The 23,822-nt window shown below is 40.8% G+C and overlaps 2 protein-coding genes across 2 annotated transcripts; one reads left to right on the plus strand and one right to left on the minus strand.

Annotated features, from left to right (window-relative positions):
* Nucleotides 1-12,033: 12,033 nt before the first annotated feature.
* cdca5 (cell division cycle associated 5) lies at nucleotides 12,034-13,179 on the minus strand. The gene has a single exon (XM_089023706.1). It carries the CDS (start codon nucleotides 13,097-13,099, stop codon nucleotides 12,329-12,331), a length of 771 nt encoding a protein of 256 aa, XP_088879832.1. The 5' UTR covers nucleotides 13,100-13,179; the 3' UTR covers nucleotides 12,034-12,328.
* A 47-nt stretch (nucleotides 13,180-13,226) lies between these two features.
* On the plus strand, nucleotides 13,227-23,815 carry psmb2 (proteasome 20S subunit beta 2). Its single transcript, XM_089023707.1, has 6 exons — nucleotides 13,227-13,426; nucleotides 13,913-14,035; nucleotides 14,245-14,315; nucleotides 21,883-22,045; nucleotides 22,127-22,176; nucleotides 22,753-23,815. Exons 1-6 carry the CDS (start codon nucleotides 13,336-13,338, stop codon nucleotides 22,849-22,851), a joined length of 597 nt encoding a protein of 198 aa, XP_088879833.1. The 5' UTR covers nucleotides 13,227-13,335; the 3' UTR covers nucleotides 22,852-23,815.
* Nucleotides 23,816-23,822: the final 7 nt, after the last annotated feature.

The following is a 23,822-nucleotide window of genomic DNA, read 5'->3' on the forward strand; positions in this document are numbered from 1 at the left end:
TTGACAAATTTTGCTTTGAACATAACCGATACTGTCCAGTTATTGAATGATAGTGGGATGAATGTGCGTGTCATTAGCTATCTTTCTCTATTCACTTCCAATAGCAATATAATTCGGAATTATGCTTTCAAATTCACCCTCACGTCGAGTATTTTATATATTAACACACAGAAGGAATATTTTTCGAGTGTTTAATCGTCAAAAGGATCATCTTGTTTTGTCTTTACCACTCCACTATGTTTACAATGACTGATTTTAGTACGAGATGGATTTAGTTGAGCCGACTATGACAACAAATGGAGTAAAAGAAGATCATAAAATGTATAAATAGTGACGCGATAACTTCGTATTTCATGGTGTCAAATATTATTTTATAGTCATGTTTGAACCATAAATGTCCGCTAGGAGGCGATCATGGATCGCAGACACACCAGTATTAGCTTATCATTGATTGCCATTCACATGAATGCAGGTAAACGTTATACGAACTAAACGGACATCTAAATTAAAAAAAAAAAGTAATATAAAGCAGTTATTTTAAAATTTAAACGTCACTTTGACGAAAGTAGTGCGTTTATTTTTTATTTATTTATGTATTTTTTTTTATTTTTGAAATAATTATCACGTTCCACAGCGATGGCGTGAACGTATTGCCCCAATTAAGTCGGCGACAGGTGTCTTTTACCGATTTTTGCTCTTATTTCGAGCTTATGCTCACAAACAAGAACCGGTGACAATTTAAGGCACAATCTAGATCAAGATTGAAAAGCATATTAACTCATTCACTGCCATTCACGAATTTATTCGGGATGCCCATTTCACGATAAGATCAGAGCATCGTCATCAAATGGTGAGTATAGTTTTACTTTATTTGAATGCTGCTGTGCCGATAACCATTTTTGTGTTTGGGAGCCTTTTACCAATAATAATACTTATCATTAAAATAATACATTTGATTTCTGAGCATCTTCATCTTTATTAAGGTCATAAAGTTGCTAAATTGTTCTGTAGCCATCAAGGGACACAAGCAAGTGTCTTATTCGCTGGTTCCAAGCCCGGATAAATGCGGAAAGTTGTGTCAGGAAACCAACACAAACTTGTGAATCAAACCTCTGAAGATGGAGGACAATGATTCGCTTTGGCGACCCCTGAAGGGAAAAGCCGAAAGGAAAAGAAGACGGCGATTCCCATTTCCTCATTTTCACGTTTCGTGTTGTACTTTTCTAATCAAGGGTTCCCCCATTTGTTTTAGAGTAACGCCAACGTGACATGTTTTGACAACTAATTCTATCCAGGGTTTGATATTAAAGGACAACCGACGTCTCCGGACAAGTTGTGTCCATAATTTGTAAAATGGCTTCAAATGACTTCTACTGAGCGTATTTTAATAAGATTCCACCGCATATAGCTATATTTTACGTTTTAAGACTCGCGCTGAATATTCAGGAAGTCTTGTTTTTGAGTTGGTGACGAGTCCGTACGTGATGTCACTAAAGGAACGCCCCTGACCGAAAAAAAGACACATTGTAGCAGTCCTTCCATCACGTCAATGTATTTTGCTGTACTTGTTTGGTCTGAAAACCTCGTGTTGCACCCAAAAGCCGCCAGAAGAGGGTGTCCAAGCTCCATGGGAGTAATTTATCAGCCTGTGGAAACGGGCTGATTCATTCCTCACAGGAGCTGCCTCTTTTCTGGGACGCTACATTGCAGTCCAGATGCCTCAAAATGACACGGAAGGACTTCTTTAATTGATTGCAAACATTTATGCTTTCCTCTTCGGAACTATTTGATATGCATAACTGGATGTGTAACAAAAAAGCATATTCTCCGAATCTGAAGCCATTGTTTTTATTCTCCAGCAATGCAAGACGTCTTGGCGTGACGTCACAAAATGGGGGCGGGACTTTCTGAAAATTCTCAATTCGCAGCTCAATTTGTTGCAGATTTTGGACACTTTAAGTCATTTTTAATGGTGTTTTGCATTTGAATAAAAATATCATACTGCGTGTTTTGGGTATTTTAGATGCTATAAAACGTTTTTCTGATGTCAGTTAAGAAACAAAAAAGTGACGTCGTTTGTCCTTTGAGTAAGTCAAATTTGACAGGTCAGTATGGCTTCATAATCACAAGCCAACGAACATTTCTTCTTTTGCCATCTTTTTTACTTAACTTATACAGTCTAACTGCAATCCATGCTGATATAAAAAATGGAGAGAAAAAACGTGTTTTAAGTGCTATTCTTTTGGACAATATTCATCCCATGACACTCCTGCTGTGGCCAAGTCTTCAGTTGGTGTGTGTGTGTGTGTGGGGGGGGGGGGGTCTTTTTGAACCTAGACATGCATATAGAAGCTATCATAGTCTCCCTCGCCCCTTTTTTTCCTCTGCCTGATGTAGTGTGACAGTGTGTTAGCCCGCAGCACTCTGCTGGCTTGGAAACAATCAGCTTTGACAGAAAGGGGGTGGAGGAGGTGGTGCTGGTGGTGGTGGGATGGAGGAGCTCCGGGTTGTGGGGGGGTGTTGGATATAGGGGGGGGTGAAGAAGGGTGAGTGAGGGTGCAGGGAACTTGCGGCCGGAGGCCCGGGTATGATAAACTGGATGAAAAGAGTTGTCAACTGAGGCAAAAGCTGTACGGACGGGTGCTTGAAACGATGGATGGACAAAGTGTGTTTGCCAGAAATGAGGATTGCAATACTTTGCTACACAGTTGGGTACCAGTGAAGAAACATGTTAAGATCAAAGGAAAATAACCTGTAAAGTGACAACAGCAAAAATAAAGGGAACATGAACAAGACAGAGTGAAGAGTAGACAACAATGCATGACAATGCAAGTCATTCTGGAGGATGCAGTTTAGAGTGTGAAATTGTATTTTATTGTTCTTATATTTTAATATCAGGCAGCCCATATTTTCACACTTATGTGTGTCAAAATGTTGCATCAATTTCACATGCAGGGGGATGAATTGTCACATGATTTTTAATTTCTTTTTATTCCATTCCTGGCATGCTGAATAAAGGGCAAATTTATCAGTAGGCAATCATCAAGGGCAGCAACCTATTACCAAAACGTATTCATAGATGTTCACTTATTTAAAACATTTGTTTCTGTTTTAACCTTAATATGCATTTTTAGGATTAAATCATGATCATTAGAATGACCCCACTGCCCCCTCTCACCATGACCCTTCTCACTGCATGTCCAGACTTGATGCAGGAACACAACAGCAAAACAACACAGGTTGTTTTGATTGAAATAAACAAATAAATAAATAACTTAATTAGCTAATGAATGAACGAAAGAAACAAAGAAAATAAATAAAGACATAAATACATACATGAACACATACATAAATCCATACATAAATAAATACATACATAAATCCATAGCTTATTAAATAAATAAGTACATACATAAATGAACACATAAATACATGAATGAATAAATTACTAAATAGATAAGTAAACAATAAATAAATAACTAAAATAAAGAATGAGTAACGAAATAAATAAATGACATGCAAATAAATAAATAAATAAATAAATAAATACACAAATAAATACACAAATAACTATACGCAACTCTATAAATAACTTAATAAATAACTTAATCAATAAACACTGAATAAATAAATAAATAAATAAATAAATAAAAATAAATAAATAAATAAATGAGTTAATGACTAAATGAGTAAATGAGTAAATAAAAAAATAAATAAATACACAAATAAATAAATACACAAATAAACAACTCTATAAATAACTTAATAAATATCTTAATCAATAAACGCGGAATAAATAAATAAATAAATAAATAACTCTAGAAATAACTTAATAAATAACTTAATCAATAAACACGGAATAAATAAATAAATAAATAAATAAATAAATAAATACAGACAGACAGACCAATATTTCACAATGGCACTAAATGCGCGGCAAGAGCAATCGTCAGACTCTCTTCTTTGATTGAACTTTGACCTTTTTTTCATGGATGACAAACCTAAATATTGAAAACCTTTAGATGACAAAGGCCCCATGACTGGGTTGGCCTGAGGCTGCCGGATGACTAAAAACCCCTCTCCACGTGGACAAAATATAGTTGACCAAGTCTTTATTATTTCTGCCTTTTTTTTGGTTCTTATTTACTCAAATATGTTCGTTTTGGTTAAATTAGGCCAAAAATTAGCCAAAATGAGATTAACCTTGATGAACACAATGGTTGAATCTTATATGATATCATAACCTGTTGACCGAGCTAACCTTTTTGACCTCGTTGCCACTTAACCACTTGTCTCCCCCCATTAATTTACTTACCCCAGCAATCGAGTTCATTCTAAAGCCCCCCTCTCAAGTTACCACCACTTGTCACTCCCCCTCTTACGCATACGTCGTCAGCATGTAAGCATGCGAGGCGGCGTCGTTGACGCCTCAGCTGCCTCGCCTGCTTTAACCAGTTAATAAATATGAAAACAGCGGGTTCACGTTTTTATGCCTGAAAGGATTATCGTCTTCTATAGAGTCCCATGAAAAATCCCCCCAACCTCATAATACTCAATGTTGTCCCATAAAACCACGTCGGACAAAAGAAGGAGACGGGGAGCTTTTTCACGCATAAGAGGTTTTCTCCAAAGCACATTGAGTGGAGTCGGGCCTTCGACCCGCCCATAGATTATGTGGCTGTCAAATGGGAGCGGCAGGTGCGTGTGCCAGGCACGGGGTATGTGGGAGGCGAGGGTCACAAGGGGTCTGGTGACCACGCAGGGTCGAAGTGTATGTGTGTGTGTGTGTGTGTGTGTGTGTGTGTGTGTGTGTGTGTGTACGGAGAATGCTCCCCAGCTGCCGGCAGGAATGTTTGCACATTGTCACTTCCATTTAACTTGCTCTTTTATTTTTTTTTTCTCACACAACAACGTAGACCCCCCCGCGCCCCCTACCTCCACCCCCAATGTCTCTTCCGAGTCGCAAAGACGGAGCTAAACGCTGACAGTTTGTCCACAAAGACCACATGGGGAGGAGGTCACCAGCATCTCAGCGCTGTGAAATTGAGGCATTGGAAGAGAGAGATAACATCTGTGTCGTATAGGAGTGGTCCATCGGTGAAAAGGTTTTTTTCGGGTGTTATCTGTACTTCTTTGAAGGTGTCGGGTGGTTCGGTGCTCATCCGAAACGCTTCGTCAGCCAACTGAAATATTTGCTGGTAGCTCTGGTAGCCCTATTTGTATCCCTAATGGACAGAGGTGGCGGTGCCAGACCTCTGCGTTGATAGGTTCCTGGTCTAAGGTTGGGGCGAGCTCCCTGAAGCTAAGATTAGCTAAAATTAGCTAAAATTAGCGAAAATTAGCGAAAATTAAGATGATCTAATATTAGCTAATACACCCATTATCTATACAGTTTATTTCTCATTAGGGTCGCGGGGGGTGCTGGAGTCTATCCCAGCCATCTTCAGGCACTAGGCAGGGGACACCCTGAATTGATTGCCAGCCAATCGCAGAGCACACAAATTAGCGAAAATTTGCTAAAATTAAGATGAGCTAATTTTAGCTTTAATTAGCTAAAATTAAGATTAGCTAAAATGAGCTAAAAATAATATTAGCTAAAATTAGCTAAAATTAGCTGGGATTAGCTAGAATTAGCTAATATTAGCTAAAATGAGCTAAAATTAAGATTAGCTAAAATTTGCACCGCGAGAGTGGCTGCCTTTCCAGCACCTCCTGTTTTTTGTTTTTCTACTTTTTTCTTTCCTTTCCTCTTCCTTTCATAACTTTGCTGCTGTGTTACTTCCGGGTAGAGTGAACGCTGACGTGAATGGCTGCCGCTGCTCACCCGCACAAAAACAAAAAAATCCTGTGACTGTTAAGTGTGCTTGAGAGTTTTGAAAGGCACTTAGAAATGAAATGTATTATTATTATTATTATTATTATTATAAGATTATCTTAAATTAGCTAAAATTAGCTAAAATTAGATAAGATTAGCTTCGTTTCACTGTTCCCCCCCAACCTTAGAACGGGGACCTATAAAAGTAGAGGTCTGGCACCGCCACCTCTATCCATTAGGGATATATATTGAACCAGAGTTACCAGCACGATTTTAGTTCGCTTACGAAGCCCTTCGGATTAGGAGATGACAGCTGGAGAAACCTTTTCATCGTTGGAAGAACGATACGGATGACAATTTACTCGAGGAGTTATAGGGAACTCGACATCAACACACTGTTTGGCTTGTTGCGCCTTTGTCCCTTATTATTATTATTATTATTATTATTATTATTATTATTATTATTATTATTATTATTGGATTCCAATTTTTGAAGCCACGCCCGCAACATATGGCAGTTGAAGCTGTTGAATAATTGCGCGACGTTGCCAAAAATCAATCACATAACACACGCAGTGCAAATCGTCGCTAAAATTCGCAAACTAGCTTCACGTCGTGTGTCTTTTCAATGAGTATCTTTTTTTTTTCGCGCAATGTCAAGAAGGTCAATGACCCCTTTACTGCTGCATCATCACCCCCCCCCCCCCCCCCGCGCTCCAAAATGATCTGTTTGCACCATACCTAGGCGTCTAATCTCTGCCATCCCATTCCAAACTGTGGCCTAAGGCTATGTGAGGGTCTCCGCTTAATCCCCCCCCCCCCCCCCACGCCCCCGACCGCCACCCACCCAAGTCCCATATATTCCATTGGGATTTGGCAAAACTGTTACATGTCAAAGCCACACAAGAGCGCCTTTTTCACACCATCTTCCAGCAAAAAAAAAAAAAAAAAAAGGGATTAATGGCCCCGCCATTATGTGCAATGAAAATGAATAACAAACAGCCGTCTGTTTATCCTGGAGAGAAAAGTGTGTCCTTGTGTGCTTTTTTTTTTTTCGTCTTTGAATTTGTGTGTGGGGAGAGGGGGGGGGGGGGGTGACGCTTTAAAAAAAAGCGTGGTCTGAAATCAGCGTGTTAAGTTACCATATGATGCATTAAGTCTCGCTGCAGGGATTTTGTTTTTAAGTTTGCGTATGGATGTTGGGTGCATATGATAATTAAAAAAAAAAGGTTTGTATATGAGATGCAACTTTGATCTAAACAGCCTCATGCTGGATTTTATTTGACTAAATTTGTGAAGCTGCTGTAAAATGATGAAATGTGTCATTTTATATGATACAGTGAGACCTCAACTTACGAACTTAATTGGTTCCCAGACAGAGTGTGTAAGGCGAAAAGTGTGCATCTCAAAAAACATTTTCCCATAGGAAACCATTAAAATGGGAATAATCCGTTCCCGGGTTTCCATAAAATATACTTTTCAACTAAATAAGCCTTAAAACTACACGCAACATACCTTATTCTATGTATAATAAATGTGCTATTGTATTGTAATGAAAGAAATACACTGCATTGTATCATAAAGTCACTCTATTTACATTTGTGATGGTCATTTATGGCTTGATGGAATGGCGTTGGAGGTCGAAGGTCAAAGGGAATTGCTGTTTGGAAAGAGAGGCGCATGACATGAGGACTGTAATTAAAGAAATAAACTGTGCTGTAAAATAAAGTTTTATTTACCTTTTTGATGGTCGTTGATGGCTTATGGAAGGAGAGTCACCTTCCATAAGGACTGTTGGTAACTTAACCTCTGGTGCTGTTCGGTCGTGTGCTTCCGCCGAAGATCACTCCGCCAGCCGTGGTGGGTGTGTATTATGAAAATAGTGCTTATTATAAGGTTTAATTTTCATAAATTTGACATTTGTAAGACGAAAAGTTTGTAAGTTAAGGTGTTTGTAAGTTGAGGTCTCACTGTACTTTCAATCATACTGAAGTCAAACTTGCGGCTTGTAGACGAATATACACACACGTGTATATCTTGACACTTTTTACAGGTCGTTTGTTGATTGACTCCAATTTTGCATGAATTAATTCTTAACTCATTCACTGCCATTCACGAATGTATTCGGGAATTGAAAAAAATGACATAAAGCGCCATTCCTGAATTTGTTGGGTTTTTTTCTTGTTTGGGTGACCATAAAGAGCTGGCCAGACCTCTGGCAATGTTTTTTTGCTTTCCACTAGGGCGCATCGTTTCCCCTTTTTTGCATGTTAGCGCTTTATTCCAGCTTCAGATGTTGTTTAAGCTCTATATAAACCAAGATGTATGTATTGCGTTGTATTTTGGACAGCACCCCTCATTTCAAGCTCATATAACTCCAGACCCATATAATTTAGGAAATAACTAAGAATTAGCAACTTTTCAAAACTCTTGTACGATTAACTCATTCACTGCCATTCCCGAAAATATATGCCGAAAAAGTGTTGGTCAGACCTCAGTCAGTGTTTTCCCCTCCCACGAGGGGGGCAGCATTTGCCGTTAGTACAGCCGCCCCTATTTCAAGCTCAGATAACTCCAGATCCATATAATTTAGGAATTAACTTTTTGTCTGATGATAGAAGATAGTGTAAAGTTTCTCACGCTGCACTGAATGTTCATGTCATCCTAAAACTCAATATTGTGGGTCTTTGATTTCAAGTGACAATGACAATAACCCTGGCACTGGAGTGGACACATTTTTTGCACATTGTCTGGCAGTGAATGAGTTAAAATTGACTGTGTCTTTTGTGTTGTGTAATATTATTTGTTATTTTGTAGTTGTTTTTTGTTCTTTTGAGTGCAAGATGGCGCCGCAAGAGTGGCTGCCTTTACAGCAACTCCTGTATTTTGTTTTTCTACTTCTTCCTTTCCTTTTCTCTTCTTTCCGTCACTTTGCTGCTGTGAACTGTACATTTTTCCACTGCGTGACTAATAAAGGCTAATCCAATCCAATGTAATCACGGTATCAAGTTACAGCGTGCACGGAAGGGTTAAGTTTAAATCACTTGAAAATGAAAAGACATCCATTTGCACTATTTTTCCGGCCTTTTTTTCTCCTTTTCACCCCCAGCAAAAAAACGTCATCCCCACAACTGCCAAGACAGACTACGCGGCTCGCTTGGAACATACGAAAATGAAATATGAAACAGTGTGTGTGTGTGTGTGATAAACTGGTAGATAATCATCTTTTCATTAAAACTTTCATCCCGAGTGACTTAAATATTCAAGGGGCCAATTACGGCGCTTTGTATCTCTTTCTCTCACACTCTGGATATCCTTAACAAGAGCAGTCAGCGCGCGAGGGGGGGGGGCACCGGTTGGCTTGAGGGGTTGAGTGAGAGCATCATTATGGAGCGGTCTAACGGTAGGGAGGGATGGTAAAGGGGGTGTAGGGGGGGGGGGTGACCTACCGTCCCTCATTGCGGGAGACAGGGAGCAGCAGGCCTCATGCCGAGCTGTCCAAATACTGCGATAAGGGGAAACTGAAGATGTTCAGACTTGTGGTGCAGGTGCATTTGTTGGTTCGATGTGTGTGTGTGTGTATGGGGTGGGGGAGGGATCACAAAGGGGGAAGACAGATCGAGCCCAGACAAGTATAGATTTTCCATGCAGATATAGTGGAGAAATACGTACGCATTTTGATGAGCGCCACAAATAGGGTGCATGATTCTCTTGTATGTAGCGTGTGTGTGTGTGTGTGCAAGCGTATTAGCAGTCGGCGCACTGAAGCCCACGGGCGATTCCTGTGTGAGCTTGCGATAAAGGGGGTCGGGGGGGGGGGGGGGGGAGGGAGAGGAAGTACAATGGGGGTGGGGGGTGGAGGATGGGGTGAGAGGAAGAAGTTAGTTGGTTGGATGGGAGGGGTTGGAGTAGAGGAGAGTTCTTCCTGTGTGCTTAAAAAAAGCCTCTGGATCATGTCCCCGTTGGTCTTTCACTTGACACACACACACACACACACACACACACACACACACATTCCCGTTTCAATGGTTTTGTGAGGTCCAGATAACTCCAGATAAGGAGTGAGGACCACCGTTGCTGATAACTTTAGAGAAGAACTAGTGTTACATTTGAACACTAAATTTCACCCCATTTCCCACTTCAAATTCTTTAAAAACAACGAAATAAAAAGTGGACTTGAAACTGAAATAACAGCAGGAGTGAGGTTTCTGAATGGGTACATTCAAAGTCCTCACCCCTGTTGTGAATTTGGTTAAAATATTGTTTAACTTTTTGTGGTAAGAACTTTTTCCTCTCAATAACCACTCACGCGCACACACACACACACACAAGTGTGTGTATCCAAGTGAAATGAAAATACACACTAAAAAAATCAATTGGGGTGAATTTGTAAGGACTTTCTGAAGCTTTAACAGATGCATATATAGACCCTCTAGATGCCTTTATAATGAAAAACTTGTGAGTACCAGCCAAAAGGTCCTCGCTTGTCAAAAATGTCCTCACTACGTATGGTATAAAATGTTAGTGGTCCTCACAAGACTAGTCATACACACACACACACACACACACACACACACACACACACACACACACACACACACACACACACACACACACACACACACACACACACACACACACACACACACACACACACAAGTGTGTGTATCCAAGTGAAATGAAAATACACACCAAAAAATCAATTGGGGTGAATTTGTGAGGACTTTCTGAAGCTTTAACAGATGCATATATAGACCCTCTAGAAGCTTTTAGAATGAAAAACTTGAGTACCGGCCAAAAGGTCCTCACTTGTCAAAAATGTCCTCACTATGTATGGTATAAAATGTTAGTGGTCCTCACAAGACTAGTCATACACACACATATGAATCCCTCCCCCAGTTCCTCTCTTCTACCCCCAAACGACCCCCCACCCCCATCTCAAAAAGAGTGTCTTGGCAGGGTAATTAAGAATGGCCTCTAAACACAGGCGTAAAGCAGCCACGCTCCAGATGAAAGTAAATGATTAAAATAATTACAGGCTGCGAGATGACGAGCCGGAGTGTGGGGTGGCCGCCGGACATTTGTCAGTAATTAGATAATTAATCTGAATGCAAATGATGAGCCCTAACGAAGCAGTCAAGCTGAACCGGCGACAACTGCCGTGAGTGAAATGGGGAAAGGGAAAGAGGGGGGGGGGGGGAAAAGCAATGGGAGGAAAAAAAAACACATCTATATCCAGAGTGTAAAATATCTACCCTGCTACTAAAAATCAGGATGAAGACGCTCCGCAGTTTGATTTCATTGCTGCTGGTTGACAGCTCCCCGTCTCCATCTGTTTTGGAGCGTTCAGTGATAGTGACAAGCACACTTGTTAAAAATATACCAAAAGACATTGCGTGAAGCGCTACATGCCCCTTCTCCCGGCTAGCGGAAATGTCAAATGAAGGGTACCGACACAATATGGCAACCTGAGGAGGCAAATGTATGAGTAAATTGTGGATTTATGAGCCTGGTTACAAATTATTTTTCAGCGTTTGGCGTATTTATACTGACTGTCGACTGGTGTGAACCTCAAATTTGAAACAGTGATATCTTGGCTTACAAACTTAATTGGTTCCCAGACAGAGTGTGTAAGGCGAAAAGTGTGTATCCCAAAAATTAAGTTCCCATAGGAAACCATTAAAATGAGAATAATCGGTTCCCAGGTCACCAAAATTTTTTTTTCTAATTTTCTAAGCCTTAAAACTACACAAAATATACCTTATTTTACGTATAATAAATGTGCTATGGTATTATAATTAAAGAAATAAACTGTAATAATAATAATTGTGTTTTAGATTTCACAGTTTTTGTTGCTTTTTCTCCGTTAGATGCCATTACATGACAACGATATAAACAATGCTAATGCTGGATTCACCTGTTCTAAGTATAAAAATCGTAATTTTTAAGAAGAAACCGTAACCCGGAACGGGACAATGAAAACCGCACTCATTACGGCAAAATTTCATCTGTGCTGTATGTCATGCATATTAGCATATTTGACAATAAAGTTGACTTTGACTTTGAAAACTGCAGTAGTTGGCAGGTATGCGGTACAGAGTAAAGAGGAGGTTGTTAATCAAAGTGATCCCTTTCAAATGAGGGGTGTTATTTTTAGTGACATGGATTTGTTTGGCCTCTTACAAAAAAAAAGGTGTTCAAGGATGGCACAAAACTGCTGAACAAGAAAATGAAATATTTATTTAAAAGCAGATGTAGAATTGTACGTTCTAGTCACGAAAATAAAACAGAATAAGGTAAACTACGTATGGAGATTAAAAGACATAACACGGTTCGGAATAACCCGTTAAGACTAAACGTTACACCCCGCTGCCAGAATTAACCATGCATGTGAAAAAAAAAAAAACAACACATCACATTTAAGTGAACAGTCAGTCCTCTCAAAAGTGACAGACCATTAGCATGTCGGTGAACACAACATTCCGTCTGTGTTGGTCAGTCTCCATGTTTATTTTACTCCACAAATAATTCAAACTGTTCAGCCTCCTGGAACTCTGCGTTCATCTTGGCAGAAAGAGCATCCAGCTCAGTGGTGTTGATCTGCTGGACTTTCCTCCTGCTTTTCTTCTTCTTTACCAACTCTACGCCGGGGATGTCCGGGTCCGGACCGCAGTCGTTGGTGTCCAGAAAGAAGGAATTGAGACCAGATGAGGTACTTGAAAACTCCAGAGCCGACTTAGCGCGACTTACGCTCAGTCCCACCTCAGGGGTCTGTAGCATGTCAAACCCGAAAAGAGTCTCTCGGGCGTCGTGGCTGTTGAAGGATTTGTCACTGATCCTGGTGTAGGAGCGACGAACTTTCTGCGACCACATTGCGTCGCGTGCATCCTCGGTTGGCTGCTCGGGACCAGGCTGGACCGGCGTAGATGGCGGAAGGACCGGCGATATCATGACGGCCGTCTTTGCACCGCAGGACCGGGGGCTCTTACGAACCGTACCAGGCGAGGAAATCTTTTGTTTTTTCTGTTGGCTTCCCTCTGATCGCCTCGGCGTGTTTTCTTTGTCGTGCACAGCTGCAGCTGTAGTTTTCCTGGGCGCTATTTTTTTCAAGGTAAACCGCTTGACTGGAGCGTTACTGTTAGCCGCCATGTTGTTATTTTCTGTATTCAGCAAGGGAGATGTCAACCGCGGGGACCGTCTTCGCTGCGACGAGTCGTTTAGTTTATTCGAATCCGTCATCATCTTGTGGGTCGTATGTGTTTTCTCCTTCATTCGATCCGCCATCCGATTCAGAAAAATAAATATTCTTCTTTTTGCAGGCGGGCTTGGCGAGAAACACACAAGCAAAGTCCGTTCAAAATGCCCGCCCTCGTCGCGTAGTACACGTCATTCTATTTCCGGCGACGTTTTTACTCCGCGCCGACTACCAGTAACTTGCTGTGTAATGCGAACAAGCGCGGCTTGAGCGTTTTGTTTAAAGTATCGAATACGCTCTGTTAAAATAGCTCTCGTCATTTAAAATGGAATATTTAATAGGCATACAGGGACCGGATTTTGTTCTCGTCGCTGCCGATAATGTCGCAGTCAACAGTATTATTCAACTGAAACAAGGTAATGTGAGCGTGTGTTAGCTTAGCATTTTTACTCGGCTAAAAATGTCAGTGTGTTTATGTTCGGATATTATTCAAACTGAACCCCTTAAATTAAATGTATTTGTGTGTCAGGTATGATGTTAACTTCTTTCGAAAAGTTCTCGCGTTTATTTTATGTCGAGCCAGCGAAGGCAAAACATAATGAATGACAAGACTGTTTTTCACTTTTGCCGGCTTCCATTTGGATTTCGACATTCGCAAATACTTACATATTAGTCATATTAGTATATAAAATATATATATATATATATATATATATATATATATATATATATATATATATATATATATATATATATATATATATACACACACACACACCACAAAGTTTAGTTAGGTAGTCGCCAAATGTCGTACCCACGGAGAGCTGTATTGGATTCTTTTAGTGATTATATATGTTCTGGATTCACTTCTTAGTTAGTTAATTGCTCCCTTTATGTGTCAGACGATGACAAAATGTTCAAACTAAGCGAGAAGATCTTGCTGCTGTGTGTGGGAGAGGCGGGAGACACGGTGCAGTTTGCAGAATACATCCAGAAGAATGTTCAGCTTTACAAAATGCGAAACGGTAAGTCAAAGTCAGCTTTATTGTCAAATATGCTAATATGTATGACATACAGCACAGTTGAAATTACTGTCCTCTCGGACCCAGCTGCAAGGCACTTATAATTACTTTAACAAACATAATAAACATGCAATAAGCACCTCATATTGGACTATATATTAATTTGAAAATCTTGGTTGATATTAATTGCTCAATGTTTGATTTCTTTACAGGCTACGAACTCAGCCCAGCAGCCGCAGCAAACTTCACGAGAAAGAACCTCGCAGAGTATCTTCGAAGCAGGGTAAATATACGGAACAGTCTTAAAGTTGTTCTTATGCTGTGACTGTAAAGTGTCCTTGAGAGTTTTGAAAGGCGCTTAGAAATAAAATGTATTATTATTGTTATTATTATTATTAAATGTTTTTAAATGGGGATTAAAGAGACACATGACTCCCAAATTGTCTCATTTCGGGAGAGAATGACAAGCCTGATTTGGAAACAGCCTTTAAATAAGATAAACTCAAAATTAGATCTGAAACCCCAATGCAAAGAAAACTATTAAAACATCAAATTTTGTATATTATCGGTCTTGATGACAATTTGACAGCTTTTGACCATTATTATCCAGTAGACTAGTTTCACATGAAGCAATAATTTGACACACTGACAGAGAAACAAATATAAAAATAATAAAAATACAACCCCTTATCCGAAATGTAGTTATGCTTAATGGAAGCTCTGCGGTTGTTTCTGTCCAACTAGTCGCGTGCACATTTTTATTTTTGTTCAATCAGAGTAACCCAGTACCATAATTCTCACCTGCTAAATAACAGTACGGGGCGCACTCGTGCTGCAATTTTACTTTTGTATCAATATATATACAACAACACAACAATGTAAAAAAAAAGTCTGATCATTTGAAGGTGTCGTGACGCTCATGCTAATTTGTCAGCACTTGTGCAGCTGCTTCCTTTCACAAAAGCAGAAGGGTGAAAATAATTACAAAAAACAATTAGTGTGGCTGGGAAGGGAATGTGGGACACGATCGAGCCAGGGATAGAGGTGGGGTAGCAGCAGTAGGGGAGCGGAGGGAGTCCCAGTGGGGGGGACGACAACGTGTACTCTCTGTAGACCCACACCGTACAAAATGGAGTGTGAGAAGCAGGAGGAGTCAGTGTACACAAGACTTAAAATTCGCCTGTACAACTGGGAATTGCTGCAGCACGGTAAAGGGCCTCACATTTCTCGGGATCATTCGCAACCATTTACAGTGAAACCTTGCCTTATGAACTTAATTGGTTTTAAGACAGAGTGTGTAAGGTGAAAAGTGTGTATCCCAAAAATTAATTTCCCATCGGAAACCATTAAAATGAGAATAATCCGTTCCCAGGTCCCCATAAAACATAATTTTCTATTTTCTAATTTTCTAAGCCTTAAAACTACATAAAATATATATTATTTTATGTATAATAAATGTGCTATGGTATTATAATTAAATAAATAAACTGTACCGTATAATAAAATCGTTTTATTTACCTTTGTGATAGTCGTTGATGGAACGGAGTGGCCGGTTTCATCAGCATGAAACACTTGTTGAGGAACGGAAACTTCTTCTTTCACCATCTTGAGGAATGATCCCTTGGAGGTGCTTTCTCTGCGATAATTTTATCTAGTTCCTCATCAATTGTGTGCTGTTTAGCTGGGTTGATAGCTTTTTGCATCAAGTGTACGGATGGCTTGTACGGGTTGTTTGTGGAGCCTGATTGATGGGATATTTTAACCTTGCAGTCTACACTGCCTTTGAACTATCAAAGTTGAAACTCTCGTCTGCCTGTCTGTTTAACGTTTAACCCCCCCCCCCACTTCTGTGTACTTGACCAATCACATGGCTTTAACTGAAGACTGGGGGCGGGGAATAGAGGACAAAAACAGTCGGCTGCCATTTTGTTGTTCGACGAACGGGCTCGTTCGTGAACGACACATCACTCATTGAGGCAGCTCCGTGTACGGAAAAAGTTGCCAAGGTAAAATTTTCATAAATGTGAGGTTCGTAAACCGAAAAGTTCGTCCTCCAAGGTAAACCCATGTATCACTGTATGACAGAAACTTTATAAAATGCTCACCTCGCAAAACAAAAACTGCTCGATGGAAGACGAGGTTGGATCCGACCAAAAAAAAAAAAAAAACAGACATCATTTACACTTGGAAGAGGGCTGCAGGATCATTTGTATTCAGTCAAGGTTGAGAAAAAAAGTTGAGCTGGAAGAACATTTTTATTCATGTCTTGTCATCCGCTTCAAGGGAATCTTTATTTTTGTGCCTCTTGGTTACGACTTTGGCTTTGTGAGCGGCGGATTTATCAATGTTGCATTCTCGGGAGTGCTGAAAAACCAAATCCAAAGCATTTTTTCCCCTCCCATCCAGCATCCCACACCTTCCTCCAGCTATGTTTCTCCTTGCATTCCTCCAATCTCCAGAGTATCCGGACATTTGCGCATTTCGTTGGATTAACATTTTTTTTCGCTTCATGTTTTCTCTTAGTCTGTTTAGAGAATCGGGTCTGAAACGTCAATATTTCACGATCGATTTTTCTGTTGTTTTAATTACGGCTTGCCAAATTGTTTGGGAATGATAACAAAAAAAAAAAACAAATAGATGAACCGCCGGATTCGTCCTCCTTTCTCCTGTGCATCTGGCAAAATTAATGAACTCGGGGATCTTAAGATGGTTGGCGGAATACAACATCATTAACTATCGATTTATGTGAAGATGCCTCCAGTTCGTCCCCCTCCCCCAGCCCCCCACCCTTTTTTTTTTTTTGCTCAGTTAATTTCTGGGCAACTGTCCCAGATATCCTACAATTGGTTTTAATTAATTTGATTAAATCAAGAGTAGATTCAAAATCAAGCCACTGCAAAGAGAGGATTTATCAGGATAATGATTTGTTTTGGATTCAAATGGTTCCTCCTTGATCCTCAAGTCATCTTCTGGGTGCATCCCAACCCCCAAAAAGCCCCCTTGCCCATAAAATGATCACCCCACTGCCAGTGTGTCCAAAGCCCTAAGAGAAAAAAAAGACAAATTAACACATTCACACATTTATTCAGGAATTTAAATATGACGTACAGCGCCATTCCCGAATTTCTTTGGGTTTTGTTTTTTTCATGCGTGGGTGCTGATAAAGCGCTGACCATTGCCTCTTGCAATATTTCTTCTCTTCCACGATGGGCAGCATTTCCCTTTTTTACATGTTAGTGCTTTGTTGCAGCTTCAGCTGGAACAACGCGCATTGTATTTTGGGTAGCCGTCCTCATTTCAAGCTCAGATAACTCCAGACTCATATAACTTAGGAATTAACTCCTGTATGTATTTTATTGTATTTTATACAACCGCCCCCATTTCAAGAGCTCTGATAACTCCAGACCCATATGACTTAGGAATTAACTCTTGTATGTATTGTATTTTGTTCAGCCGCCCCCATTTCAAGCGCTTTGATAACTCCATACCCCTATTATTTAGGAATTAACGTATGTATTGTATTTTGTACAGCCGCCCCCATTTCAAATGCTCTGATAACTCCAGACCCATATAACTTAGGAATTAACTCTTGTATGTATTGTATTTTGTACAGCCGCCCCCATTTCAAGCGCTTTGATAACTCCATACCCCTATTATTTAGGAATTAACGTATGTATTGTATTTTGGACAGCCGCCCCCATTTCAAATGCTCTGATAACTCCAGATCCATATCACTTAGGAATTAACATGTAATGTATTGTATTTTGTACAGCCGGCCCCATTGAAGTTGGAACAAAGCGCTAACATGGACAAAAGGCAAATGCTCCCAGAGGTCTGGCCAGTGCTTCATCGGCACCCCTAAAAGAAAAAAAAAAACACACAAATTCGGGAATGGCGCTCTACATCATATTTTCAATTCCCGAATAAATTTGGGAATGGCAGTTAATATACAACAGAAAATGGAAAACACACTCGCAAATAGCCATCTTGTAGTTAGCATAATAGCTACTTTTCTTCATCTTTATTTCTTTCTTTATTTTTTAATTAATAATAATACATTTTATTTATACGCGCCTTATTGACACTGATTAACCGCAATTGCAGCAATTAAACATGCGGTTAAAACACTTAAGGGAGCAATGGATTCCAGGGCAATCCACCCCCCACAACAGCGATCAGTGATAAATTACGACAGGAACCCGCACTGTTAGACCACGGCAACAGTTAGCCTCTGCGCCGCGGCACGCTACAGCTGGGCCCATGTGTGCGCGCGCGTGTGTGTGTTGGCGATACATTTTCGAACGCGGTCGCACAAATAATTACCGGTAGCATATTGCACTCACAGCTCAACGGCTCCTGTGCAGTGAACAATTAATACAACAGATTGAGGAGGAATGTTAATAAAGAGAACATGCCCGAGGGGGGCAGGGTGCAAACAGGAAGGGACGGAAAGGCAGCGCTTAAACTTGGCAGAGGAGTTTGAATATTGGTGCAATATCTCTGCGTACGCTAATATTTTTCAAAATATTAGTGGTGGTCTACAAGGGTAAAAAAAAATCCACTAGAAATGTTCATTTCATCTTTTTGAGATTGGAAACTCTTGCTCTGTTGGATAACAGGTTAGGTGATTGACTTTTCCCTTACAAATTCTCTAATTGCATTAGCAGTATGTTTTGGGTTATTGTCCATTTGCACTGTGAAGCGCAGCCCAATGGATTCTCTCAAATTTGGCTAAATATGAGTGGAGAAATTTACATTTCACAGCAGCGAAGTTATGAAATGAAGAGGAAAGGAAAGAAAGAAGTAGAAAAACAAAATACAGGAGCTGCTGCAAAGGCAGCCACTTTCGCTGCGCCATTTTGAAGTCAAAAGAAGACACCCTCTTTATTGTTATGAAGCAGTTCTAGATGAAAGAGGAGAGGATCAAAGCATCCTTTTCACTAGTGGATCAGGGACGTCATGGTGGAATGTGCACGTCTGCTCCAAGCTAAATGTTGAAAGCAAACACTAAACTGTAGCATCCATTGACAAAAAAAAGACTCTCTCAGGTCTAGTATCCCATTCAAATCCGCTTCAATTCCAAGCCGCGGCAGTTCCATATACACATCTCGTCAAAATAACAAAAAAAAAAAATCTGAATAACATAATATGACAAAACAAAGACACAGAGTCATTTATTCTTAATTACTTTCTGTACCCTCTTTGTTACACGAAGCAGTTCTCGATGAAAGAGGAGAGGATCAAAACGTCCTTTTCACCAGTGGATCAGCGATGTCATGGTGGCATGATGCGTCAAAGTTACCCATAGAAATGATATTCTTGCTATATTTTCATTTCAGACGATATTGTGCCGGTCCCAAGCCCGGATAAATACAGAGGGTTGTGTCAGGAAGGGCATCCGACGTAAAAGTTTGACCAAAACAAACATGCCAATCAAACCTCTGAAGATGGAGGACAGTGATTCGCTGTGGCGACCCCAGAAGGGAAAATTAAAGGTTATTTAAATTGAAGGTTTGATTTGGGTTATCACGAGGAACACACACCTCTTTTGTGCGTTAATACAAAGACGTGTGTGTGTGACTGGCGGGGGGTGTAGGGGGGTGATCAGATGATGCATATTGTTTGTTAATTTGAATCAAGGTGTGAGTTCAGGTGGCGGGGTTAACAAGGTGCCTTTGAGGTGACATGGGAAAGTTATTTTGATGCCAGCGTCATATTATTGTTACAACGTAACCGCTGAGGCAGGTGTCTGGTGGGTGGGTGGGGGTGATGCCACTGGGGGCGTTCGCAAGCTCACAGAGGAGTAAAAGCGCACATACAAACAAGCGCGAGCGCGACAGGCGGCCCCCGTACGTGTTGATGTGTGTTGATTCACGCACACGTAAACAGTATTGCTTTGTGATGTATGTTTGTGCGAAGCCATCGTTAACACTCATACAAAAGCCCCACTCCACGGGGGGGGGGATGTAACGATCATCCCCCTGGTGGCAAATAGAACAGAAGTCAGAGAAATAAGCAGGTCAAATGTGAGCCAAATTGAAATGAAAGGGAAGATGTTGAGATCGTCACCGACCCGTGGAAGCGACATTATTCTTGTTTTGTGTTTTTATTTGGCGCGAATTACAAAAAAAAAACACCCTTTGCCTGTCAACCATTTAAGCTTCAAGATATTTTGTGTATATGAGTTTTTTTTTTAATTGAAGAAAGAAATTAGTGTACTGGAGGGGAGAGAAGAGGCTGGAAGCATGGAAGATGTCATTTCGAAAGGGTAGTGGGGGTGCAAGAGAAACGACTTTAGAAGTTTTTAATGAGCCCTGGCGTGACTCGGGGGGAGCTCGGGGTGAAGGCAGAGGGAAAGGACGAGCAAGCGAGCGAAGAAGGGGGGGAGGGTGCGATGAAGGCGGCGACAGGGGTGCTGACTTCCAGCAGATGTCACAATGCAACTGACTAAACCACCCCCCCGTAAACAAAAAACAATATACACGTTAGCCCCATCTCTCTCTTTCACATCCGAGTAATTGGAAAAAAAATCGTCCCTAGCTATAAAATGTCGTCGTTCCCCTTGGTCAATACGGAAAAAAACAACAGAGACTCAACTTTTGGAAATTATCCCTTTCATGCACCCTGTAACTTTCGAACGTGATAAAGCTGTTCACTGAAGTCACCGTTGTCCTTAAAAGGATTAAAAACCCCGTCCCAAAATTGAATCGTTTAAGTTTACTTTAATACAGTAATCCCTCGTTTATCACGATTAACGCGGTCCGGGACCACCCACGATAGATGAAAAACCGCGATGTATCGAACCCTTGCTGTGTTGGTAAATTTACATGTGTATGAGTACAAAAAGTATTCATAAGGCTTATTTTTGTGGAACACAGTACAGTACTAGCATAAAGAAAGAAGCACGATAAATGTTTGTCGTACAGACGCTCCCCAACTTACAAACGAGAGGCGTTCCGAACGTAAGGTGAATTCGTTCATAAGTTGCTTCAATGCTATATTTTGTATTGAATATACAGTAAAGTCTCGTTATATCGATATCGGATATATCGATAGTCCCGGTTATATCGATACTATTTCTATGCACGCACGGAGAAAATTACATGCAAACAGGGTCGGATATATCGATAGTCCCGCTTATATCGATATTTTTCGGACTCCCTTGAATATCGATATAACGAGACTTTACTGTATTTTTAAGGCTTGTATAAGTAACCTGTATTGGTTTGCACTGAAAAAAAACATTTCATAAAATATATGCTATATAAAGATATGAACATGTACAACTGGAGAGAATACTATATATGTGACTACAAAAATGTTCGTGTCTACCGTAGTTCGTAACGCGAAAGTTCGTAAGTAGGGAAGTAACTGTACAGTACAGAACTCTAATGCAATAAACAGTCCACTAGCAACATAGAGTACACAGGTAACATCCGACTTACGACCGAGTTCCCGTCTGACCAAACCGTCCCAAGTCAAAATGGTCGCGAGTCAAAATGGTCGCAAGTCGATATCCATTCAAAATGTTGAATAGAGACTTGGAGGATAAATGAATGGAAAACTGCCCCCTCTGGTGCCATCACGCGGTTGATTGCTGTATGAGAGTGAGATGCTGGCTGGCTGGCCAAAATTGTTGTACGCATTGCCGGCCTGCTAGCGTGTTGCGGTGCCGGGTGTAGAATTAAAAAAAAATAAAAATAAGGTCTGGGGGTCGTGGTTGTAAGTCGAGTCGGTCGTAAGTCGGATGTTACCTGTACATAGAATAATATTTACAAATGAAAATACTTACAAAAATCGCCCGCGTACGTGAGCAAAGGCGCAAGGGCTTCATGGTCTCCTGTCTTCAGACACCATATCACGTCAACATGTTGCTGGCGGGCCACGACGACACAGACGGGCCGGGTCTCTACTATATGGACTACCTGTCCTCGCTGGTCAAAGCTCCCTTCGCCGCCCACGGTTATGGGGCCTACCTAACGCTCTCCATCCTTGACCGCTACTACAAACCAGGTGTGTGCTAGGTCACAAACAGCTACATTTAATCATCTCCGATTTGTACCCATAACTCATCAGCATCCTCTTATCTTCCAGATCTGACCAGAGATGAAGCGGTGGATATGTTGAAGAAGTGCATTGAAGAGGTTGGCTAACATTTCATGCTGTATTTTTTTTTAAGAACATACAGACACTCCCCACCTTACGAACGAGATATGTGGTCGTTCGTAAGATGAATTTGTCCGTAAGTTGCTTCAGTGCTATATTTTGGATGGAATGTATGTTTAAGTCAAACACTGAACGGGGAAGTAGAAAACACAGACACTCTTAACAGTCACGCCTACTGTAGTACGACGACATATATCCTTGGATCTTCAGTAAGTCATTACTGGCATGTAATTACTGAATTAGGTGCCAGCAGCCATTATTTTTTTGTGATGCATCGCGTCTTCCTGGAGCGTCAACTGGGTAGAGGGATTTCCTCCCCGCCCACATACTCTACGCAGCCAATCGTAAGTGAGCGCAATACAAAATGTAACTTACAGCATCTCTGTCAGAACATTATTTGACCGATTATACCTGCAAACATGTCCGTATGTACTGTTATTTGTAACTCGAATGTTCATAAGTTGGGGACCATCTGTAAATTGCCATTTCTCACTTGATGAGCTTTCCCGGGAGAGTTTTGTTTGATTTGTTCTGGTTGTCCCTGTTGTTTCCAGCTCAACAGGCGCTTCATTTTGAACCTTCCTTCCTTCACCGTCCGTTTGATTGACAAGGAGGGCATCCATGACCTGGAGAAGCTCAGTCCTACCAAGTGACCGTTCCCTTCTTTTTTTTTTTTTTTTTTTTTTTTTTTTACCACTGACCTCCTCGTTCTTTCTATTCCAATAAAACGTGACGCGCAGTTGAGCTATATGCTCTTTGTCCCTGTGGTGCTTTTCGCTATGCTCTCTAGTTTACTCATCTGCAACATGAGAACATGCTTCTGGCTGTGTACTTTTGCACTTGAATTCAGTCCTTGTGCGTTGGACACTTGCTCATGCATGTGTGCTCGCTCAAAATGTGTGTGTAGGGGTGTTCAAAAGCATTTTAGAAGCAGAAGTACATAAAAAGGGCTGATTTGTTCATTTATAATGGCAGGTGTACCACATGGAACAGAACTTGTGCCCTTTATTTTGAATATTGTTAATGTTTTGGAATACATCGAGGAAAAGGTTTCTTCAGCCGTCATCTGTACTTCTTTGAAGGTGTGGGACATTTCGCTTCTTATCCAAGATGCTTTGTCAGCGAACTAAAAATGTTTGCTGGTAGTTTCGGCCCTATATATAGATATCCCTACTGTCCAAACCGGTGTGGTGCCGGACTCTGCTATGATTGGTCCCTGCTCCACTGATTATTCTATTGTCTTGACTGATTACATCTATTGTCCTACCTGACAATGAGGTCTACGACTGGCCTGATTGCCCCATTTGATCTGGTATCACCTCATCAGCATAACTAAGCCTATGTTGCCTAAGCAGTCTGCTGTACGAACGATCCAAATTGAACCTCAGCCCACCATGGCGGTTTAGTGAAGGATTTCGCTGTTTTATGATAATCGCTTCTTTTACTCCCCTTTCAAACCATCTAATTTCTTTCGCTAAGATTTTAACCTCATTGTCTTCAAATGAGTGGTTGCTAGCTTTTAGGTGCATATGTACTGCCGATTGAGGCCCACTAGTATTATACCTGCGATGTTGATAGTCTTTTTTTGAGAATTACCAGCAATACTTTAGTTCGCTGACGAAAC

Source organism: Hippocampus bargibanti, linkage group LG20 (genome assembly GCF_051943395.1).
Source record: "Hippocampus bargibanti isolate YZ-2025 linkage group LG20, ASM5194339v1, whole genome shotgun sequence".
Taxonomy (NCBI): Eukaryota; Metazoa; Chordata; class Actinopteri; order Syngnathiformes; family Syngnathidae; genus Hippocampus; species Hippocampus bargibanti.